This window comes from Cavia porcellus, unplaced genomic scaffold (assembly GCF_034190915.1).
Source record: "Cavia porcellus strain 051 isolate PalLab524CR breed Dunkin Hartley unplaced genomic scaffold, mCavPor4.1 scaffold_25, whole genome shotgun sequence".
Classification (NCBI taxonomy): domain Eukaryota; kingdom Metazoa; phylum Chordata; class Mammalia; order Rodentia; family Caviidae; genus Cavia; species Cavia porcellus.
This window is the reverse complement of record NW_026947508.1, coordinates 15,108,435-15,125,474: the sequence shown is the minus strand read 5'-3', so window position 1 is coordinate 15,125,474 and position 17,040 is coordinate 15,108,435. Positions and strand designations below refer to the sequence as shown.

At 45.0% G+C, this 17,040-nt stretch overlaps 1 protein-coding gene across 16 annotated transcripts in view; it reads left to right on the top strand.

Moving 5' to 3' along the window:
- The window catches only part of Pla2g2c (phospholipase A2 group IIC), a 66,304-nt gene that overhangs the window by 12,044 nt on the left and 37,220 nt on the right, over positions 1 to 17,040 (top strand). For 6 of the 16 annotated variants that reach the window (XM_063235641.1, XM_063235653.1, XM_063235647.1 and 3 more), the window contains exon 1: positions 5,299 to 5,458. The exons of 4 other annotated variants lie outside the window; for them this stretch is intronic. Coding sequence is in view for 3 of the 12 variants with exons in the window: in XM_063235650.1 (XP_063091720.1) it covers positions 5,401 to 5,458 (58 nt within the window). In the remaining 9 variants the exon portion in view is untranslated. Of the gene's footprint in view, positions 1 to 1,698; positions 4,926 to 5,295; positions 5,459 to 5,561; positions 8,489 to 17,040 lie in introns of those variants that run through there. 6 more of the 16 variants (XM_063235650.1, XM_063235651.1, XM_063235649.1 and 3 more) reach the window with 5 other exon arrangements.

Here is a 17,040-nt window from a genome sequence, read left to right as displayed (position 1 = left end):
TGTCTCCTGTTAATAAACCTGCTTCGATGTCTTGCAAGTGGATCTGTCTACCTTCCCTTCCCTTCCCTTCCCTTTGGTTCTTAGTTCACACCCTTCTTAGCTTCTAATTTCAATCACTTAATTAGGGTGCTAATTAGAACCTAATCAGGTTGCTAATGAAGTAGTTGACAGCCTAGATCAATTGAAAGAAGGAAAAAGCATCGGTGGCCTTTTGTTTGAGCTTGGGCAGAAGATGACATTTTCTTTTTAATTACTTTGAAATAGGCTTTGCTGAAGGAATCAGGCTGTGTCATTCACGCTTGGCTCTTGGTCACGTTGCCTGCACCAGCAAGAAACTGCACTGCAGTACAGGGATACCTTAGGACCTTGGCAGCAAGGTTTCTCTTTCTTCTGTGCCTGATTTTTTTACATCTTCCCCTTGTGAAGGGACTGTGCTGCCCCCTGATTCCCACTCCTGAGCACTAAGCTTCAGAGGCAATAGCTATAAATCCCCAAGTTTTATTATTTAACCAGCACATGTCCCCTAAGGCATGTTTATCTAGCTATCTGTAAAAGTAACAATGATTGTCGAAACCAGAGTGATGTTTTTCCCTTTCTGTGCTAATCTGCATTTTGAACTCTAGACACAGGTCTCTGGATTTTAATTTTTTTAAAAACAGAAATTACAACAGTGGGCCTATTCTTCCACGGTAGACATTGCACAATGCCACACGAGGTCAATTTCTAGATTTCAGTCATTTCATACAGTATGCAAGGGTTATGGTGAAATTAATCCTGCCTGCAAATTAGAACAGAAGGAAGCGACCTGATGACAGGAACCGAACCATGAGATAGAGGGGGATGGGAGTGGAGGGAACCTGGGGTCTGAGGGCTGCAAACGTGTGTATATGAGTAGTTTAACAAAACTCTTTAAAAATACACACCAAGTACCTATTGTGTGTTGGGCCCTGTGCCGAGCGTGGGTTATACAGGGCAGTGAAGAAAACATGATTCTTTGGAAGACAGGCCATAAACAAATGTTGTAAATAAACGAAAGAGTGCACAATGCTGCAGAAGATAAATCTTGGACACTGCAGGCACGTCCTGCACTGACACTGCAGACTTCTCAGGGAATGAAGTAGCAGCTGAGAAGGAAGGTCAAATAAGAGGTGACTGGGGAAGGGGCCGGTGCTGGCCTTCCACACGGGACAGGGGACAGGACGTGGGTGGGAGGAAGGAGCTGGATTGTTCCAGGAACTGAGAAAAGTCCCCAGTGCTGGAGCAGGGAGGAGGGAAGAACTGAGTCGGGAGAGGTGCCCAGCCATCCATAGCCTTTTAGTCATTCAAGGGTTTTAGACTGGAAGTTAAATGACTTTAAGGAGGGTATTCTTATGATTAGATCTGTGAATTTCAAAGTATCCCAGCAGCCACGTAGGGAACAGATTGTAAGAGGCTTGGGAGGGAGGCAGAGGGTCTTAAAGAGGCTTTCATTGTCATCCAAGTGAGAGTCAGAAAGTGGCCCCAAGTACAGTGCTGATGTTGGGGATGGGGTGAGGTGCATGGATTTGAGAGAGCTTTAGAAGATAACAGACCATAATTTCTAGCCAGTGGAATGTTGGGAGTGTGGAAAGAGGAGTCAGCAGTAGTTCCTATGTGGCTTTAGGAAACTGATTTCTGGTGAACGTGTTTGCTGACAGTAGCAGTGGGGGGGGGGGCAGAACTGGGGGTTAGGAGGAGCAGGGTGCAAGTGCTGGTTGTATTTAGTTTAAGGTGGCAAGTGGTGATGTCACCGAGGGCAGTGGGATGGATGGACCTAGAGCCCCTAGAAGCTAGAGATGAAAACCCTGGCCAAACAGCTGAGTTATAAACCCTTCTTCCTCCAGGAAGAAGGTAGCCTAATGAGAAGGCTTGAACCACAGCAGAGCATTCAGTGGTGTCTTAGAAGCAGATGGGTCAGGAATCACCCAAGCAAATCAAGAAACTGCTGCCAGAGACCAGAGGAGAAACCTGGGAAAGACTCCCTGCTCCTTCTGTGTGTGTGTGTGTATGTGTGTGTGATGTTTTTCATATGTAAGGGTTTTAAATTTTGGGCGTTTTCCATACTGGGGATCTCACCCAAGGCCCTCACGTATACCACATGAGCACTTTACCACTGGGCTACACTCCCTGCCCAAGGCTTTCTTTAGGAGATTGCCATGAATTGATAACCACTTCAGAACAGAGTGCAGTTCTTTCAAAAAACATTTAGAAACAACAACAACATTTAGCTGACAGCAGCCTTGAAAGTAGTCCTCTGCGGAGGATGCTTGGCAAGGTGAACCTTGGGTGTGAGGCCTGGCCACACCTCCCCAAGTCTGGAAGGACACTGGGACAGCCCTGCCCTAGACAAAGCCATCTAACCTAAGTCAGGGCTCTTCTGCAGTTGAATGACCTCAGATTCTGTTCTAAAGCTGCCAACCACAGTGCTCCCATGAACCAACCAGAGGCTTGGTTTTTTGTGCCTAGAAATTGCTTCTGGAGCACCCTAGGTCAGAAAGTGTCTGGAAGCCATTTGTGACAGCACTGCTGACTCCTGCCCTGCTCTGTCAGTGCTGCATGATTTTCCCATCCTCCGTTTAGACATTGATTTCATAAGCTTTGCATGAAATTGATCCAAATCGATCCTGCCTCCCAGGACTGCTTCTTCCCTTCAATGCACATATTGTTCTCTCTTTTTTTTTTTTTTTTTGGTCTTTTTTGTTTTTATCGGTACCAGGGATCGAACTCACGACTGCCTGCTTGCAAGGCAGGCACTTATGCCGCTGAGTTAAACCCCCAGCCCCCACATATTGTTCTCTTTACACTCCTCAGTGATCTGTTTACAAACCCCCCTCCCCTGCTAGACTTCCAGTTTCTGAAGGGCAGAAGCCAGGTCTTGAAATCCTACAGCCAGGTTGATGCCTGACACAGTGTTTTTTGTCCCATAAACGTTCGCTGAATTGAATTAAATTACATTGACTCAAACTTGGAAGGGAACTCAGTCCATGAAGCCTCCTCTTGGACACAAAGGTGAGGGTACCCTAGCTCGGTGTTGGCAGAACTGTTTCTGGTATCCTGACTCCTGCTTTTCCAGTGCAGTTTTCCTAGGAGGCTGTTTTCAGTGCTCAAAAGCCCCAAAGCAGAGCTCACTGCACTGAATAAATATGTGAATGTTCCTCTGCAAGCTGTAGGTGGCTCTCAGCTGGTTTAAATGGTGCTATCTCGGTATCACCCACCAGGCCCACAGCATAGAGAGACTTTCTTTGGAGTCATTTTTTGTAAGTACAAATGTGACTCTCCTACTGGGCCTCACCACCTGTCATGGTTCTGGCTCCTTTATAGATTCTCTGTCACTTTTAATTTTTACCTTCAAAAAGGGCCACTTCTCACATTTTCCTAGTGCAAATACTTTGTTTGTTTTTAATCTCCTCTTCCAGGATTTGCCCCAAGGGTAGTTCCAAAATTAAGGCTCTAGGGAGTTTCTTTGTGGTGTGGTGAAGGACTAGGAAATTCCTTGGGGAGATGGTAAACTTGGCCTCTGTGCCTTGGAGACAGAGTAGTGGTTCTTCTTTGCTTGGAGGACTAGCTGGAGAGGGAGTCTACGGAGCCATCCTCCAGGATGAAAGCTGCAAACATTTCTCTTTCTGTTAATTATACCAGCGCTGTAACCATTGATGGAGAAGGGTTAGGTGGAAGGACTGAGAATCTGCTTCGCCTTCCGCTGACCATTTTCTTACACTGGTTATTGGTTTCTCTTAATATTTTCTCCTCTCAAACTATACCACATTCCAGCTCTGGGACAAGAGTCATCAGCTTACTGATTTTGTGGAGGCAATAAAGAAAGCTGTGGCAGAGCAAGAACTCAGGATTTGATCCTATGTTTGAACCCCAGCTCAATGTGTAATACGTCTTTTAACCTCTTGGATCCTCAGTTTTGTGCTCTATAAAATGGGGCTGTTGATGTCTTCCTTGAAGGAAAGTTTTGAAGACTGTTGAAAGCCTGGGTGGCAGAGCCCTAGGCCCATGCAATCACCCAATACACATTGGTGTTTGTAAACCATTTTTTTAAGATGGGATAGTTATAGTTTCATTTGTTTAAATCTTGGTGGCACATCCTACTGGTATGTGTTATGGTTTGTGTCTGTATGTCCCACCAAAGCCTCATGCAGTCACAGGTAGGGCTTTTTTGTAGGTGACTGGATCTAGAATGTGTGATACTGGAGCTGTTTCATGGTACAACGTTAGGATCAAGAGCATCTTGTTTCAGGGTGTGAGTGCTACCACCCTAAGTACCCCGGATAAGATATAAGGGCTAGAAAGAGCTGTGGTCGTCTTTTGCTTGTTTTGCTAACTTCTGTCTGCCATGAACTGTTTCTCCTTTGTGATGTCCTTCTGCCCTGCTACCCTACCTTGAAGCCAGCTGATTACAGACTGAAACATCTATAAACTGTGAGCTAAATAAACCTCTCCTCTTAATTTTGGATGTTGGGTGTTTTATCTCAGCAATGAAAAAGGGGACTATGACAGCATGATTGATCCATCTATCAACTATTTTCACAGAAGTGAGTGTCTGGTATAATTAATGGTTTGCTGCTCTAATCATCATCATTGTCGATATCTCTATTGTGATGCTTATTGATGAGATGCCTCTTTGAAAGATAGATTCTTGGGTGATAAGTAGTTCCTTGTAGCTGAACACATCCAATGAAAGAAGCCTGGGTTGCTGTCTGTATTTTGCTTGTTTTGTGTTTTAAAAAACATGTATTAATCTGTCAAAATAAAAAGAAAAAAAATGTTTAACCAACGGGGCCTCCGGACTAATTGAGTCTGGATTCTGTAGCTACTCGGGGTATCCTTGGCAACTGTTTGGGCAAGAGCTGAGCTTCCCGGGGCTCTGCTTGCAGATGGAGGATGGAGGACACGGAAAGGTTAGATTTTCAAAGCTCTTTGTGTCTGTCAGCTCCAGTCTGTAGGCTGTATGTGCTCTTTAGAGAGCCTTTTGAATTACAAGGAAAGTGTGGGTGGCCAGATTCCTTCTCTTGAATAGCAATATGATACCTTTTAAACTAATGTCTGGCCTTGATTAAGTAGCTGTGGTTAAGTAGTGGTAGATAACATAGTATCTTATCCTTAGTTTAAGAGCAACCTTAAGAGCCTTCTCTTTCTTTGTGTCTTTATACTGGAAACTGTCACTTTTCTATTCATAGGCCCTCCCTGGCTGAGCTGAGCTCTGCTACTAGAGTTAGGCCATTAGTAACATTGACTACAATGACTAGTTTCTCTCTACCTTTTTTCCAGGGTTGAGCGTTCACTGAATTTGAGTATTTGCTTCAGTACAACCTAGGAGCACTTGACGTACATTCTAAGGAAATAATTAGAAACACCAAATAGCTAAAGAAAATTATGTCAGTATTACAGGAAAACTCTGGAAACACCTGGTATGTCCAGCAAAATGACACGGGTGAGTACAATCATAAGATGAGAGTTTTACACAGTCACTGAAATTGTATTTGTGAGCAGTTTTTAGAGGAAGAGGCGGGAAAATGTTAAAATAGGACAAAAAATCGTGCATTGAGCTTGATCTTGACTTAAATCAAAAAAGATATACAGATGAAACGATGGAAGGGAAATTGCTAAGCTGATTATTGGTTAAACTTGTCACTTGGATGTGGAACTGTAAGCAATGGTTATTTTATTCCCTATATTTTTCTATATTTTCTAAGTTTTCATGTACACATGATTTACATAGAAGTGTTATTTAACAAAAGCAAGGACAAAAACCTTGTAGATTCAGAATGATGATAGTGGTAAAACCTTTAAATTAGAAGTTGGTTTTGAGTGGCAGCTGTTGGATATTGATGTTTAGCACTTATATAACACATCGTGGGAGGTTTCTGAGGCACTTTATAGCACCTGAGCTCGCTTTCATGCCTTCCCTGGGTGGCAGACAGCAGGAATCATAATGATTTTATGGGTAGAAAAAGGGGGTGGTGCATGGATGCACCCTGCACTTTGTCTCTGTGATGGGAAACTGGGTCAGCGTGGGGAGTGTGGGGCATCCTTCTTCCTCCATCAAAGTGCATACATTTAGGATGGGCAGGGAGTTTGGGAATAGTGGATCATCCATTCATCCACAAAGAGGAAACAGGTAGGAGAGCACCCCAGCAGGCTATTTGCAAAGCAATGGAAGACGTTCTAAAGAAGATTCTTGGTCCATGTATAGCAATGTTCCTGCCAAGGACCAGAAAGGCGAGAAGCCCCTGGGCTATTATTGCACGTTAGACTAGAGACAGGGAAGGTTGGTGGAATGCTGGTAGCCAGCAGAGGTGAACCGGACTGAGCTTGCATTTTCTGCCTGACTGGGGTGCCTGGTACCCTTTGTGCCCCCTGTGAAGGATTATTGGAGCCCTACTTTTAAAAACCCCCACCTGTTTTCTGTTTCTGTGCTACTTACTCGGTGTCTCTAGAACACCCAGCCCAATCTGTGATAACTTTCAAACTGAGGATTCAGGGATAATCCCCTTAAAAGAATAAAAGAGTTCTAAGCTTCTCTCCCTCCTAGTTTCTGATGTGGTTTTCAAGGTGGCCGCAGTCCAGATTCCGAGGAGGAAAACATACATATTTCCCACAGTCACCATCTCTGTTATTTTTATCAGCGCTTCACTGAGGCTGAGTTTTTTATTCCCATAGTGCCCAAGAGTTTGCAGGGATTCAAGAAAGGCAAGAATTAATGTGATGATGCCACATTTAGAGTAAAGTAGATAGCTCGATTTCTATGGAAGTTTTCCCTTTGGCTAGTTGACCTCTTGTTTCTTTAGGTGTAAACAGAAGGTAATAAGAATGATGTCCTCTAGCTACGCTAATCAGGGTAAGATACACCATAGTAACAAGTCAGGGAATAACAATTGTTTAGCACAGTGAAAATTGACTTTACTTTATTTTACTGTTTATGGGCATCATCTGGATCCTCCTCCAGCTGACCCTGGGATTCAGATGTCTTGCATCTAACGTTACCCTCATCTTAACATGTCACTGAGGCTGGGAGGTGAGGGCTAAAGAGGCCATGTACTGGCTCTTAATGTTGTGTCCGGCAATGACGTGTGTCAGCTTTACTAGTATTTCATTGACTCAAACTAGTCACGTGGATTTGCTTAACTGCAAAGAGATGAGACGTTTAGGAATATGCGTGTGCTAAGAAATTACCCCACCATATCTCTGCCACCTTAAGACACTGAGAGCTTCCTATGTGGTAGCACTGTCCTTATCTAGCAGATCTTATTTACACTTGTCAGCTTTCCACCGCAGTCACAGAATACCTGAAAAAAAATCACCCGAGGGAGGAAAGATTTATTTTGGCTAATGACTGCAGAGGTTTCAGTCCATGGTTGCCTGCCTCCATTTCTCTAGTGGCAGGAATGCTGAGCTCACAGTGGCCAGAAAGCAAAGAGATAGAGATAGAGATAGATAGATAGATAGATAGATAGATAGACAGACAGAGAGACAGACACAGAAGTCCAGGGACAAAATATACCCTTCAGATATAACACCTCAAGTAACCTACCTTTTCCATCTAGGTCCTGCCTCATAAAGTGTCCCCCACCTCCTGATAGCTCCCCAGCTGGGGACCAAGCCTTCAACACCAGTCCTCAGGGGACCATCTCAGATCTAAGCTTTAACACCACTTAATCACAATCTTAAAAGTAGTGATGAATATCTCCATTATACAGATGACAAAAGAAAGGTTGGGTAACTTGCAGTGTCTCATAGCTACTAAGGAACAAGGTCAGGATTGAAGCCAAGCCCTCTGGCTATCGTGCCTGAGTTCTCAACCACTGCATCTGTTGCCTCTCTAATGATACCTCTCTTGGAGGGATTTCTATAAAATTACAGGCAATGTAAAAATCCTTGATGGGCACTGTCTGACATATAATAGTTACTCGCAAATGGCAGCTATTTCTATTCTTATTGTTGTTGGCTACCTCAAATCCTTTCTGACTCAAGGCAGAGTATAAATAGATGACGATGCGACAAAGCTTTATTAAAAGGTGTCTTTTGTCCTGGCATCTGCGGTTGTTAGGAATGTTTTAATATAACCTTGCAGAGAAGTATCAAGTAATTACCCTGATACTGAAGTACTGTAGCAAGTCATGCCCATTCTTACCCTGTAATGGCATGAAAGCAAAGTCTACATTTTAATTACTGACCTGCCATGTCTCATTACTGGTATCTGCAGAACTGCTCTGAGTAAAATCCGAGGACACAACAGTAGTTTATTTTGCATTTGTTTTAATTAAACATTAGCACCAATCTCGACTTGTTCAGTAGATAGTTAAAGCAAAACTACTGTGCAGTAAAGCAAACCTCTTTGGAGAGCCAAAAATACATCCAGTCTCCAAGCGACTCCCCTGTATCTCTCCTGCCATGAATTAATTGATGTTACTCCTGCTCCTTCTCAGGAGGACTCAGCAGCTAGAGGTTGCCTGAGGTGTGGGTGAGTGAACAGGCACTCTGCCTTGAAAAGGGGAGCAGGTTGGGATCCTTTAGATGTGCACAGACTAGTGAAGGATGTCACCGAGTTTGTGGAAGGAATGGGGAAATCAGTGGCGTGCACACACCTGTGTGATTAGAGTGGTCAGTGCCATTTCTGCCTTTCAGGTCAGAGATGGGAGAAGGCTGCTTGTACTCAAGATGTGTTTACTTCTCTTAGACTGGGAATTAGGGGAGGGATGTTGAGAATCAGGGATGGCTTCTTTTTACTTAGTACTTTTTCAGGGATCTTAGTTTTTTTTTTCTTTTTTTTGTCTTCTCACGCTGAGGATTGAACCCAGGGTCTTGTGCATGCTAGGTGTCATGGTTTATGTCTGTGGCCCCCAGGCCTCATGAGTTTGCATTGTGCATTTGTGATGGTTCGTTGTCTAATGCTTGGATTGATGGTGTCAGTGCTCCACCCACATAGGGGTGGAGCCAGGATGTGATGTAATGGCAGGAAGAAGGTGTGTCTTGCTCTTTTGCTGGTTTCTGCCTTGCTGTTTGCAGCCGCCATGAACTGCGGCCTAGCCATACCAGCCTGCCTTGGGGCCAACTGAGTATGGACTGAAATCTCCAAAAACTGTAAGATATGAACTTTTTCTTTCCCAGCTTTGGGCTTCAGGTATTTTGTCTCAGCAACGAGTAAAAAGTAACTAAGACACTAGGTAAGATCGCTACTACTACTGAGCTATACCCCAGCCCAAGCAATTCAGTTTCCGCTGTAGATAGCAGTTCAATGGCACTGAAAAAGATGTTCTAGGCATCTCTCACTCACTAAAGTGTCCAGGATAAGCAAGATACTATACTCAGAAATTAGCCAGGTCAAAAGATAATGGAGATGCTGGCCCAGTCAAACCACACGCAAATAGGTAAACAAGAAGCTGTGTGACACCAGTCTTCAGAAGTGCCAGCCAGAGGCACCCAGAGGAATGCAGAGGGGGCAATTAATTCTGAGCTGAATCATGCATGTGGATGCCTCACGATCCATTTGTTCTAATCAGAATCCCACGTATTTACTGTTCCTGTGAACTAAGTAACTCAGCATTTGGTAGTATGATTCCCAGTATCATTTTATTTTTTAACTGAGTATCATTCTGAAGGATCCCTGGAGGATTTTGAAGGATTTTGACAGTTTTAGCATTGGAAATGATGTCTGCCAGATATTGGATAAAAATTTGGCAGGTCTTTAATAAAAAAAATATATAACATATACTTGATAATTAGAGTGATACAAAATGCCTATCTATGGGGCCAGCATCTAGAGGGTAATAAGCATGGTCAAGGTATTTATCTTATAGTGGCAAGATTATAAATTAGTTTTCTATGAAATATGTTTGCAATATTGTATTGCCTCTGATTTTTTATTTTTATTTTTGTCTTTTTGAGGCAGAGTCTCACTGTGCAGTTCAGACTGGCCTTGAGCTCACTTTGTAGCCCAGGCTGGTCTTGAACTTGCAACAAACCGCCTGCTTTAGCCTCCCAAGTGCTGGAATTACAAGCATGTACCACCACGCCTGGCTTCGCCTCTAATTTAAAGAGAGGAAAAAATAGCTGTTCTGTTATAGTCCAAACATTAAATTTTAAAAATCAATTGGAAAAGCATCAGGGGTGAGGTTTAGAAAGGGAATCTTTAAAGTAACTCATTTAGCCACATTGCTTGGAACTTCTGACATTTGGAAATGGGGTTTAAAACAGAAATACAATTTTAGGGAAACACAGGAAGCAGTTTGCAAGTCAGTATATCTGGAACATTAGGGATTTTCTATTGATGGTTTTCAAACATTGACCTATCTACACACAAAAATTTAACACAGCTTTAGATATTTTACTCGATTTCTTTACCTCCACAAAAGCATATAGGTGCTTTTAACCAATACCGTATTATTTCAAATACTCAAGAAATGGTTTACTAACTACATTTTAAAACATGGTTAATCTGGAACTTTGTTGACTTGAATTATTTGGCTTTTTCTAAAAAGAAAAATCAAGAGCATAGCTAACAGAAAAGAGATGTCAGTCTTGTCATCTTCGACTTGAACAGGGATGAGAAAACATGAACACAGAGGAGCAGGACTGCCATCCTTGGGGACATGTGGCAGAGATGCTACAGTACAGAGCCCGTTCTTTCTGATGCTTCCGAGCCTCTGATTCTACAGGCTTGACCCTCTAGACAGCAGAGGGTCCAGAGATCAAGCCCAGCCTGGGTCAGATCCTCCAGGCTCTTGTCCTGGTGACACAGGCACTTACGTGGCATGTAGCAAGGCTGTGGTGTTTGGACCTAGGGCCTGCTTCCAGGAACCTACTGCTCTGAGATTAACTTAGATTTGCCCTTTTAAAACCAAGTTGCTTTTTGAAGTTTAAGCTCCTTACCATTTCCTGTTCTGCTCTAATTTAACCTGCAGAGCCTGACTGCACCATATTGGCCTGGTCAGGCTCCTGGGCTGCACACCTCCTGTGGTTGGCCAAGTGGAACCCTGAACACACAGCCATGGGACTGCTTGGGGGCCTGGCCTGCTGCGGTTGGGGGCACAGTGCCATCTAGTGGAAAGAAGAAAAACACTCTCATGAACCCTTTTTTTTTTTTTTTTTTTGCGGTACTGGGGGTTGGACTCACGACCTTGCGCTTGTCAGGCAGTTGCCTATGACCCTGAGCTAAATCCCCAGCCCCCCTTTTTTTTAATTGGTGGAAAACCATTGAAATGGACTGAGTCAATCGTCCTTGTTAAATACTCAACAAATTCAGAGAAGGAAATGGATTTCTTGGATGTCACACAGCAAATGGTTATCTGCACTGATGACACAGAACCTCATGATTTGAGGCTTGGTTTATCTTTTTTGGTGCTGTACCATAGTAAAGAAACAGAAGGTGAAAATCTTATGAAGTTGGTTGATTGACATTTCAGGCATGTTGGAGCTATTGACTGAAGAAGAGATGGCAGACATCTATGGGCCTGTAGAATGCGTTGGCTTGCTCTGAGTGAGGGATACAGGGCCAGAGCAAGTTCAGCTGCCCACTCCTCACCCCATCTGTGCTATGACTAAGCACAATATACGCCCGCGGGAAGGCTGCTGGGTTACGGAATCAGAAGATGCCACGGAGCAGTCCTTGTGCCTGAGCGTAGAGAAGGCAAAGAGTATGAGGACCACCGCCCAATCTTTCTGTGTTACTGTTCCTGCCTAAGTAAAACACAGAGCCCCCGGCCCAGTCCCACCTCCTGCTTCTCAGAAATCCCTGTAATCCTGAGTTCCCGCTCCCCATATGCATAATTGCCCAGATCTCAGACAAGGAGTGGGGACAGCATCTTTGTTTTTTGCTCTGTAGAGACTGCATGATCTTGAGTAAGCATGTTGAACAAGCCAGACTGCCACGAGGAAAGCGCAGTGTTGGCCTTTTCAGGCAATCTGTGGCTAAGAGCACACGCGTACCCGAGTGGACCAGTGCCTGCGGCTGAGAGCGGGGAACGCACACTGCATTATTCAGTGGCAGTTTGAGGGATGGTGGAAAAGGTTAAAGCCAGTGCTTAGCATCATTCCTTCAAAATAAAATCCGAAATGTTGACTTGAAACATAAGGCTGAGTTTCTGGACAAATCTTAGTCTTGTTTTCCGTGCCTACCCTAAAACAACAAAAGGCTTGCTCAGCCGTATTCCCAGAGCCTGCATCCCAGCAGGAAGGCTGGGCCCATCTTGCTTTAAATCCAGGATTGCTTGCAGTGTGCAAACCTGCACGTGTGAACTGAAGGGCACCCTGTGAGCCTTTCAACTGAACTCCTTTGATTTCATTTCTTTTTTTTTTAAGAACTAAAACTGCTTAGAGTTCAGGAAATTTTTAATGCTCTTTGTTTTTCTACCCCTGAAAATCTGACTCAGGGACTTGTGTGGTCTGGATGTCCTAAAGTGTGCAAGACTTAACCAAATTGTCAATGCCTTGAACCCTGGCTGAGCCATAATGTAGCATTTGTAGGCTGGTTTTCCCCAAGCAAGATTTTCTCTAGGTTCTCAGACAACCGAAACTGCTGCCAGGTAGCCCCACACAGAAAGCCCGCCCCGGCCAGGTTTTGTTTCACCCCTTCAATGGCCTCTCGTAGTTACCAGCCTGCTCCCCAAACTTCATTCTCCTCCAGCACGCTTGGTTAACTGGGCTTTGACGTAGTGTCTGGGGAACTGTTGACAGGCAGGCACATAGATAATTCTGTACATCCTGGAAAAAGAGTCGGAAGGAATACTTCCATGGTGCAGGCTGTGTTTCCCCACAGGAACACCTTATAATTGAGGCACACGTCTGACCAAGGGCCTGGCACTAAATGTATCACAGTGATCTCCAGCAGTGTGTCATAAAAGCTAGCGTGTCCTGAAATCTCTGTGATCATTCAGCAGAACTCTTACAAGCCTTTTTCTCCGGAGACTGGCAGAGCCTTTGGCTTGTCACTCAGTGTCCTGAACTGAGCTGTCCTCCCCAGCCGCACCTGCCAGAGGCCCTCCTTGCTTGTCCTGGCCTTGATCTTGAGGCCGTTGGCCCCGTACTTGTACTTGTCCCATATTGGTTGGCTTTTTTTCTTTTCCCCACCACATACTTTACTTACGTGACCTTTGAACAAGTCACAGTTTCACATGCTGTCCCATCACACAACCCCCACACTGACATAATTTGCGGTGTGATGAGTAGCCAGCTGGGTCATCATAACAGCACCCCTCCTCACACCCTGAAACCCAGATTGTGATCAGCACGTAAAGGGAACCTCCAGTGAACACCCACAGGTAGAAGCCCTAAAATCACCTGAATATAGCCTCAGCCCACTAGGCCTTAAGTAAAACAAAGATAGAGAGAGATACATAGATGCATTCATCTGAAAGATACCGATTGAGTTCTTTCTGTGTGGCAGGTACTTTCCAAGGCACTCAAGATGTAGCTCTGCATAAAACTGACAAAAATTCCTGCCCATTGGGAGCCCTAGCGGGAAGCCATCAATGGCACTTGTGTAATGGCTGGAAAGAGCACTGGGTGGGGAGTCAGGAAGTCGGGGAGGCTCATCTAGACCTCTCCACTAACTAATTAAGTTGCTTCTCCCCCTCTGATCCAGTCTGCTAATCTGAAGGATGGAAAGATCAGTCTTGGTCACATGGGAAGACTCTCAGCTGAGGCCACAGAGGACACATGGGCTTGTGCCCCTCCTATACTATAAAGTCTTCACTTCTCAGCCGAGAGAGTGGAGCTCCCAGCTTTCCCCAAAAAGGAGCATTGAAGCCAGCTCTCCTGTCTGCCCTCACAACTCTTCTTTGCTTTGATTATTTCTTGGTCTTAAGAAAGAAAAAAGAGAGAACCCTTCTTTCTCAGGGTAACCTGTCTGCCTTTCTTCTTTTTCTCCTAGTACCCTCCCTTCCCCATTTCTATGGGTTCACAAGGATTTTGAAGGACAGCTAAATGACCCATTCTTCAGCGTGACTTTTGGGAGGGGGGGATCCGTCTTTAGGTCACTGTGATACCTTTGGGGGACATCTGGTCTCTTGAGCATGCTCACGACATTGGTGGAGAGATCACAGGGCGGGACTCAGTACAGTTGGTACAACAGAACCACTGGAAACCAATTAACAGGCTGGAAAACCAGAAAAAGGATAGTGGCCAAAGAACAGGCCCCCTGTGGTAGACAATTACCAGTGTGGGCAGGGACAGTGATGTAGGTCAGCTCTCAGCCAGGAAATAGTTTCACAAGCGCAAAATGTGAATTTCTCCTGGAAGCAGAATCCAAGGAAAGGGTTTTTTGGTCTATATTTGGGCAGATGACCACCTGGTCACCCTGCAATTCCTGTTGCTTTCTGAGACAGCTGGCATCTGCTTGGCTGCTATCTCTCCTCTAAAAAAATAGCTCCGGGCCTTTCTAACTTTGACCTTCTTGGTGATGACCATGAGGGAGAAAACCAGTTTTTCCCTTGTGAAATGCATCTGGATTCCAGATAGTATGCTGCTATTTACTCCCACTTTTTGAGGATTTTATATATATCTCAATAGATTCTTTTTTGTTTTGTGGTTTTTGAGAGCACACTTTTGAGCACCTGTAGTATCTGGGGAACCTGAAACTAAGACCAATAACTAGATTTTATTTTGGCAGGGATTTGGGTTTCGGATCTGGTTGGTTATGAAACAAGCCCTGCATGTCCTTCCGTGTTCACATCTAGGGCTCTGGGCCATAAGAGCTGCCATGACGTTTAGTCTCCTGGCGTGGCATGGGATTGGCTCTTACTGTGCCTAAGTGCCATGGCTTCTATTCTTTCTTTGCTCTTCAGAATGGTTTTGAGAAGTGACCAGGGCACACGTTAATGCCTGTGCTTTGTAGATGAGAAAATTGAGGCTCAGTAAGGCTTAGAGTTGCATTTGCTGAGCTCATACATAACAGCCAAGATTGGAGGGAGGATGCTGGGCATTGAAGCTGTGGTGTGTTTGGGTTGTCCTCTACCGGTGCCCTGGTTGCACAGGGCAGTTATAATCATGAAAGCCTATCTCTGGGGTCTAGCTGCTACTTACTCTAGGAAACATCTGGGGGGCCTGACCATAATCCTATGCAGGTGGTCCTGATGTGTTTGGCTTTCTAGGTGCTCCCTTCCCCAAGAGGCCAGAGCCACAGAACCCTGTTGAACATTTTTCTATGCAGTTCCTGACTCTGCCTCAAGACCAGAGAGAAACCTGCAACTTCTAAATATCCGCGGTTCCTCTGGGGCTTCTGCCTTTGAAAGCCCCTTAGAAGCGCTGCCTGGGTCCCCTCTCTGCTGCCTCTTTGCCCAGAGGCTGTTCCTTGCCGACACACTTTGGCTTCTCCATTGCAGGGAAGAGTGGACCCAACCCCCAGCTCCTCTCCTTCTCAGGCACTACACATGGGGCAGCTCCCTGGCCTGCAGCCCTGGCAGTTTTGGGAATTTCTGCCGGCCTTTTCATAAAAGAACAAAGAGTTCTCATCCTTAACTTAGCAACACAAACCTCCAATCGTGAGAAACACCTGCTCACAGCTAGTCTTAAAATGGTCCATGAGCAAGTTTGCAAAAGCACTCATCTGCATTCCTTCTGGTCTCGATTTGCTTTGCCAGCTGAGTCGTCTTCCTAAGTGAATAACAGAGAATCCAGCTTTGACCCATTTCGGACCATTTGGGCTCTAGCTCACACCATCCCCCACCTTCTCATCCACAGATGTCGTAGTAAATGCTTGACACACATTGGCTTTCAAGGCGTTCTGTAGGCCTCATTATGGAGGGGTACATGCTAGGGGTGAAGGAATTCATTGTGTGCCTGTGGGAGTTTAATGTCTTTTTTAAACCAGGAATTGAGAAGTGTGACTAATGAGCACACTGTAAAAACCACAGACCACCTCATTAAATGTTAGAGCCATTTCCTGGGTTGGGTAGAAATGGAAATCCTCAAAGAAAGGCCACCTCATCAATTAATGAAGAAATTTTTTTCCAAAAAAAAGTGTGAAAAATATTCAACAGACATTTCTGGTAGATAAAGAGCATTGACCAAAGAATCTTTAAAAAGCCACCCAATTTCTGATGGGCTGTGGAAAGGATGAGAGAGAGGAGATGAGGAGGAAGGGCCATCCATGCATGATGGTCTCTGGTATCCAGGAGCGGCTAGCTGGTGATTTCAGCATTCTGGTGATTCTCAGCCATTTCTCTCTTCCTTCAAGGCCCTTTTGTCCTGATGAATTTTGCTTATTTTTCTAGAACCCACCACGAGTGTTGTACAGTTCAAAGAGAAAATTCACAAAAAGCTCACTGCCTGGTGCACAGCAAGGGTTTGAGATATTTGCTTCCCTGTTATATAACAGCACCAGGGGAGGAGATGTGTCCTTTTGTGAGTGGCAATGTACAGGCGGAGGTCAGGGAGAATTGTCGCCTGTGGCCACTGCAGAAGGCCCCATCTGCTCTGGAGCTTACCTTGCACAGTTGGCAGAAGTCCAGGGTGCATGTTCATGGGCTGCTGGTTGGAGCCTAAGAACTTGTCCCCTAAGGATTACAGTTGCAACCCTCCTGTGGTAGTACCTAGATATCAGCACTCACCTAGCCAGCAAGTCTATGGATGCAAAAGCTCTTTAGCGAGAGCTTTATTAGTTGCCTAGAGACTTAGAGTGTCCTCCTCCACTGCACCAGCCTTAGCTTTGCTCTCAAACCCATCTCCCTGTTCAGCTGGTCTCACACTCATCTATGCTCATCCTTCCTAAGACCAGCTACTGGCCCAGGCTGTGATATCCCCCTGTTTTAAAATGTCTACTGGTTCTCCTTTCCCTACAGGATCAAGCTCCCATATCCTAGCATGGCCTTTGGGCTTTGGCAAGCATGCCTGACATCCTCCAGGAAGGACGTGTCCTGGCCACTCTGAATGTGTCATTCACTTGCAGGCAGGCTTTCCTGACCCCAGCCTCTGCGCATGCTCTTCCCACCACTTGGAAAATCTTTTGCTGCTTGGCAAGCTTCTGTCTCATCATGCAGGACTTAGCTGCAGGGCATCGCCTCTCTGTGACTTCCTGTT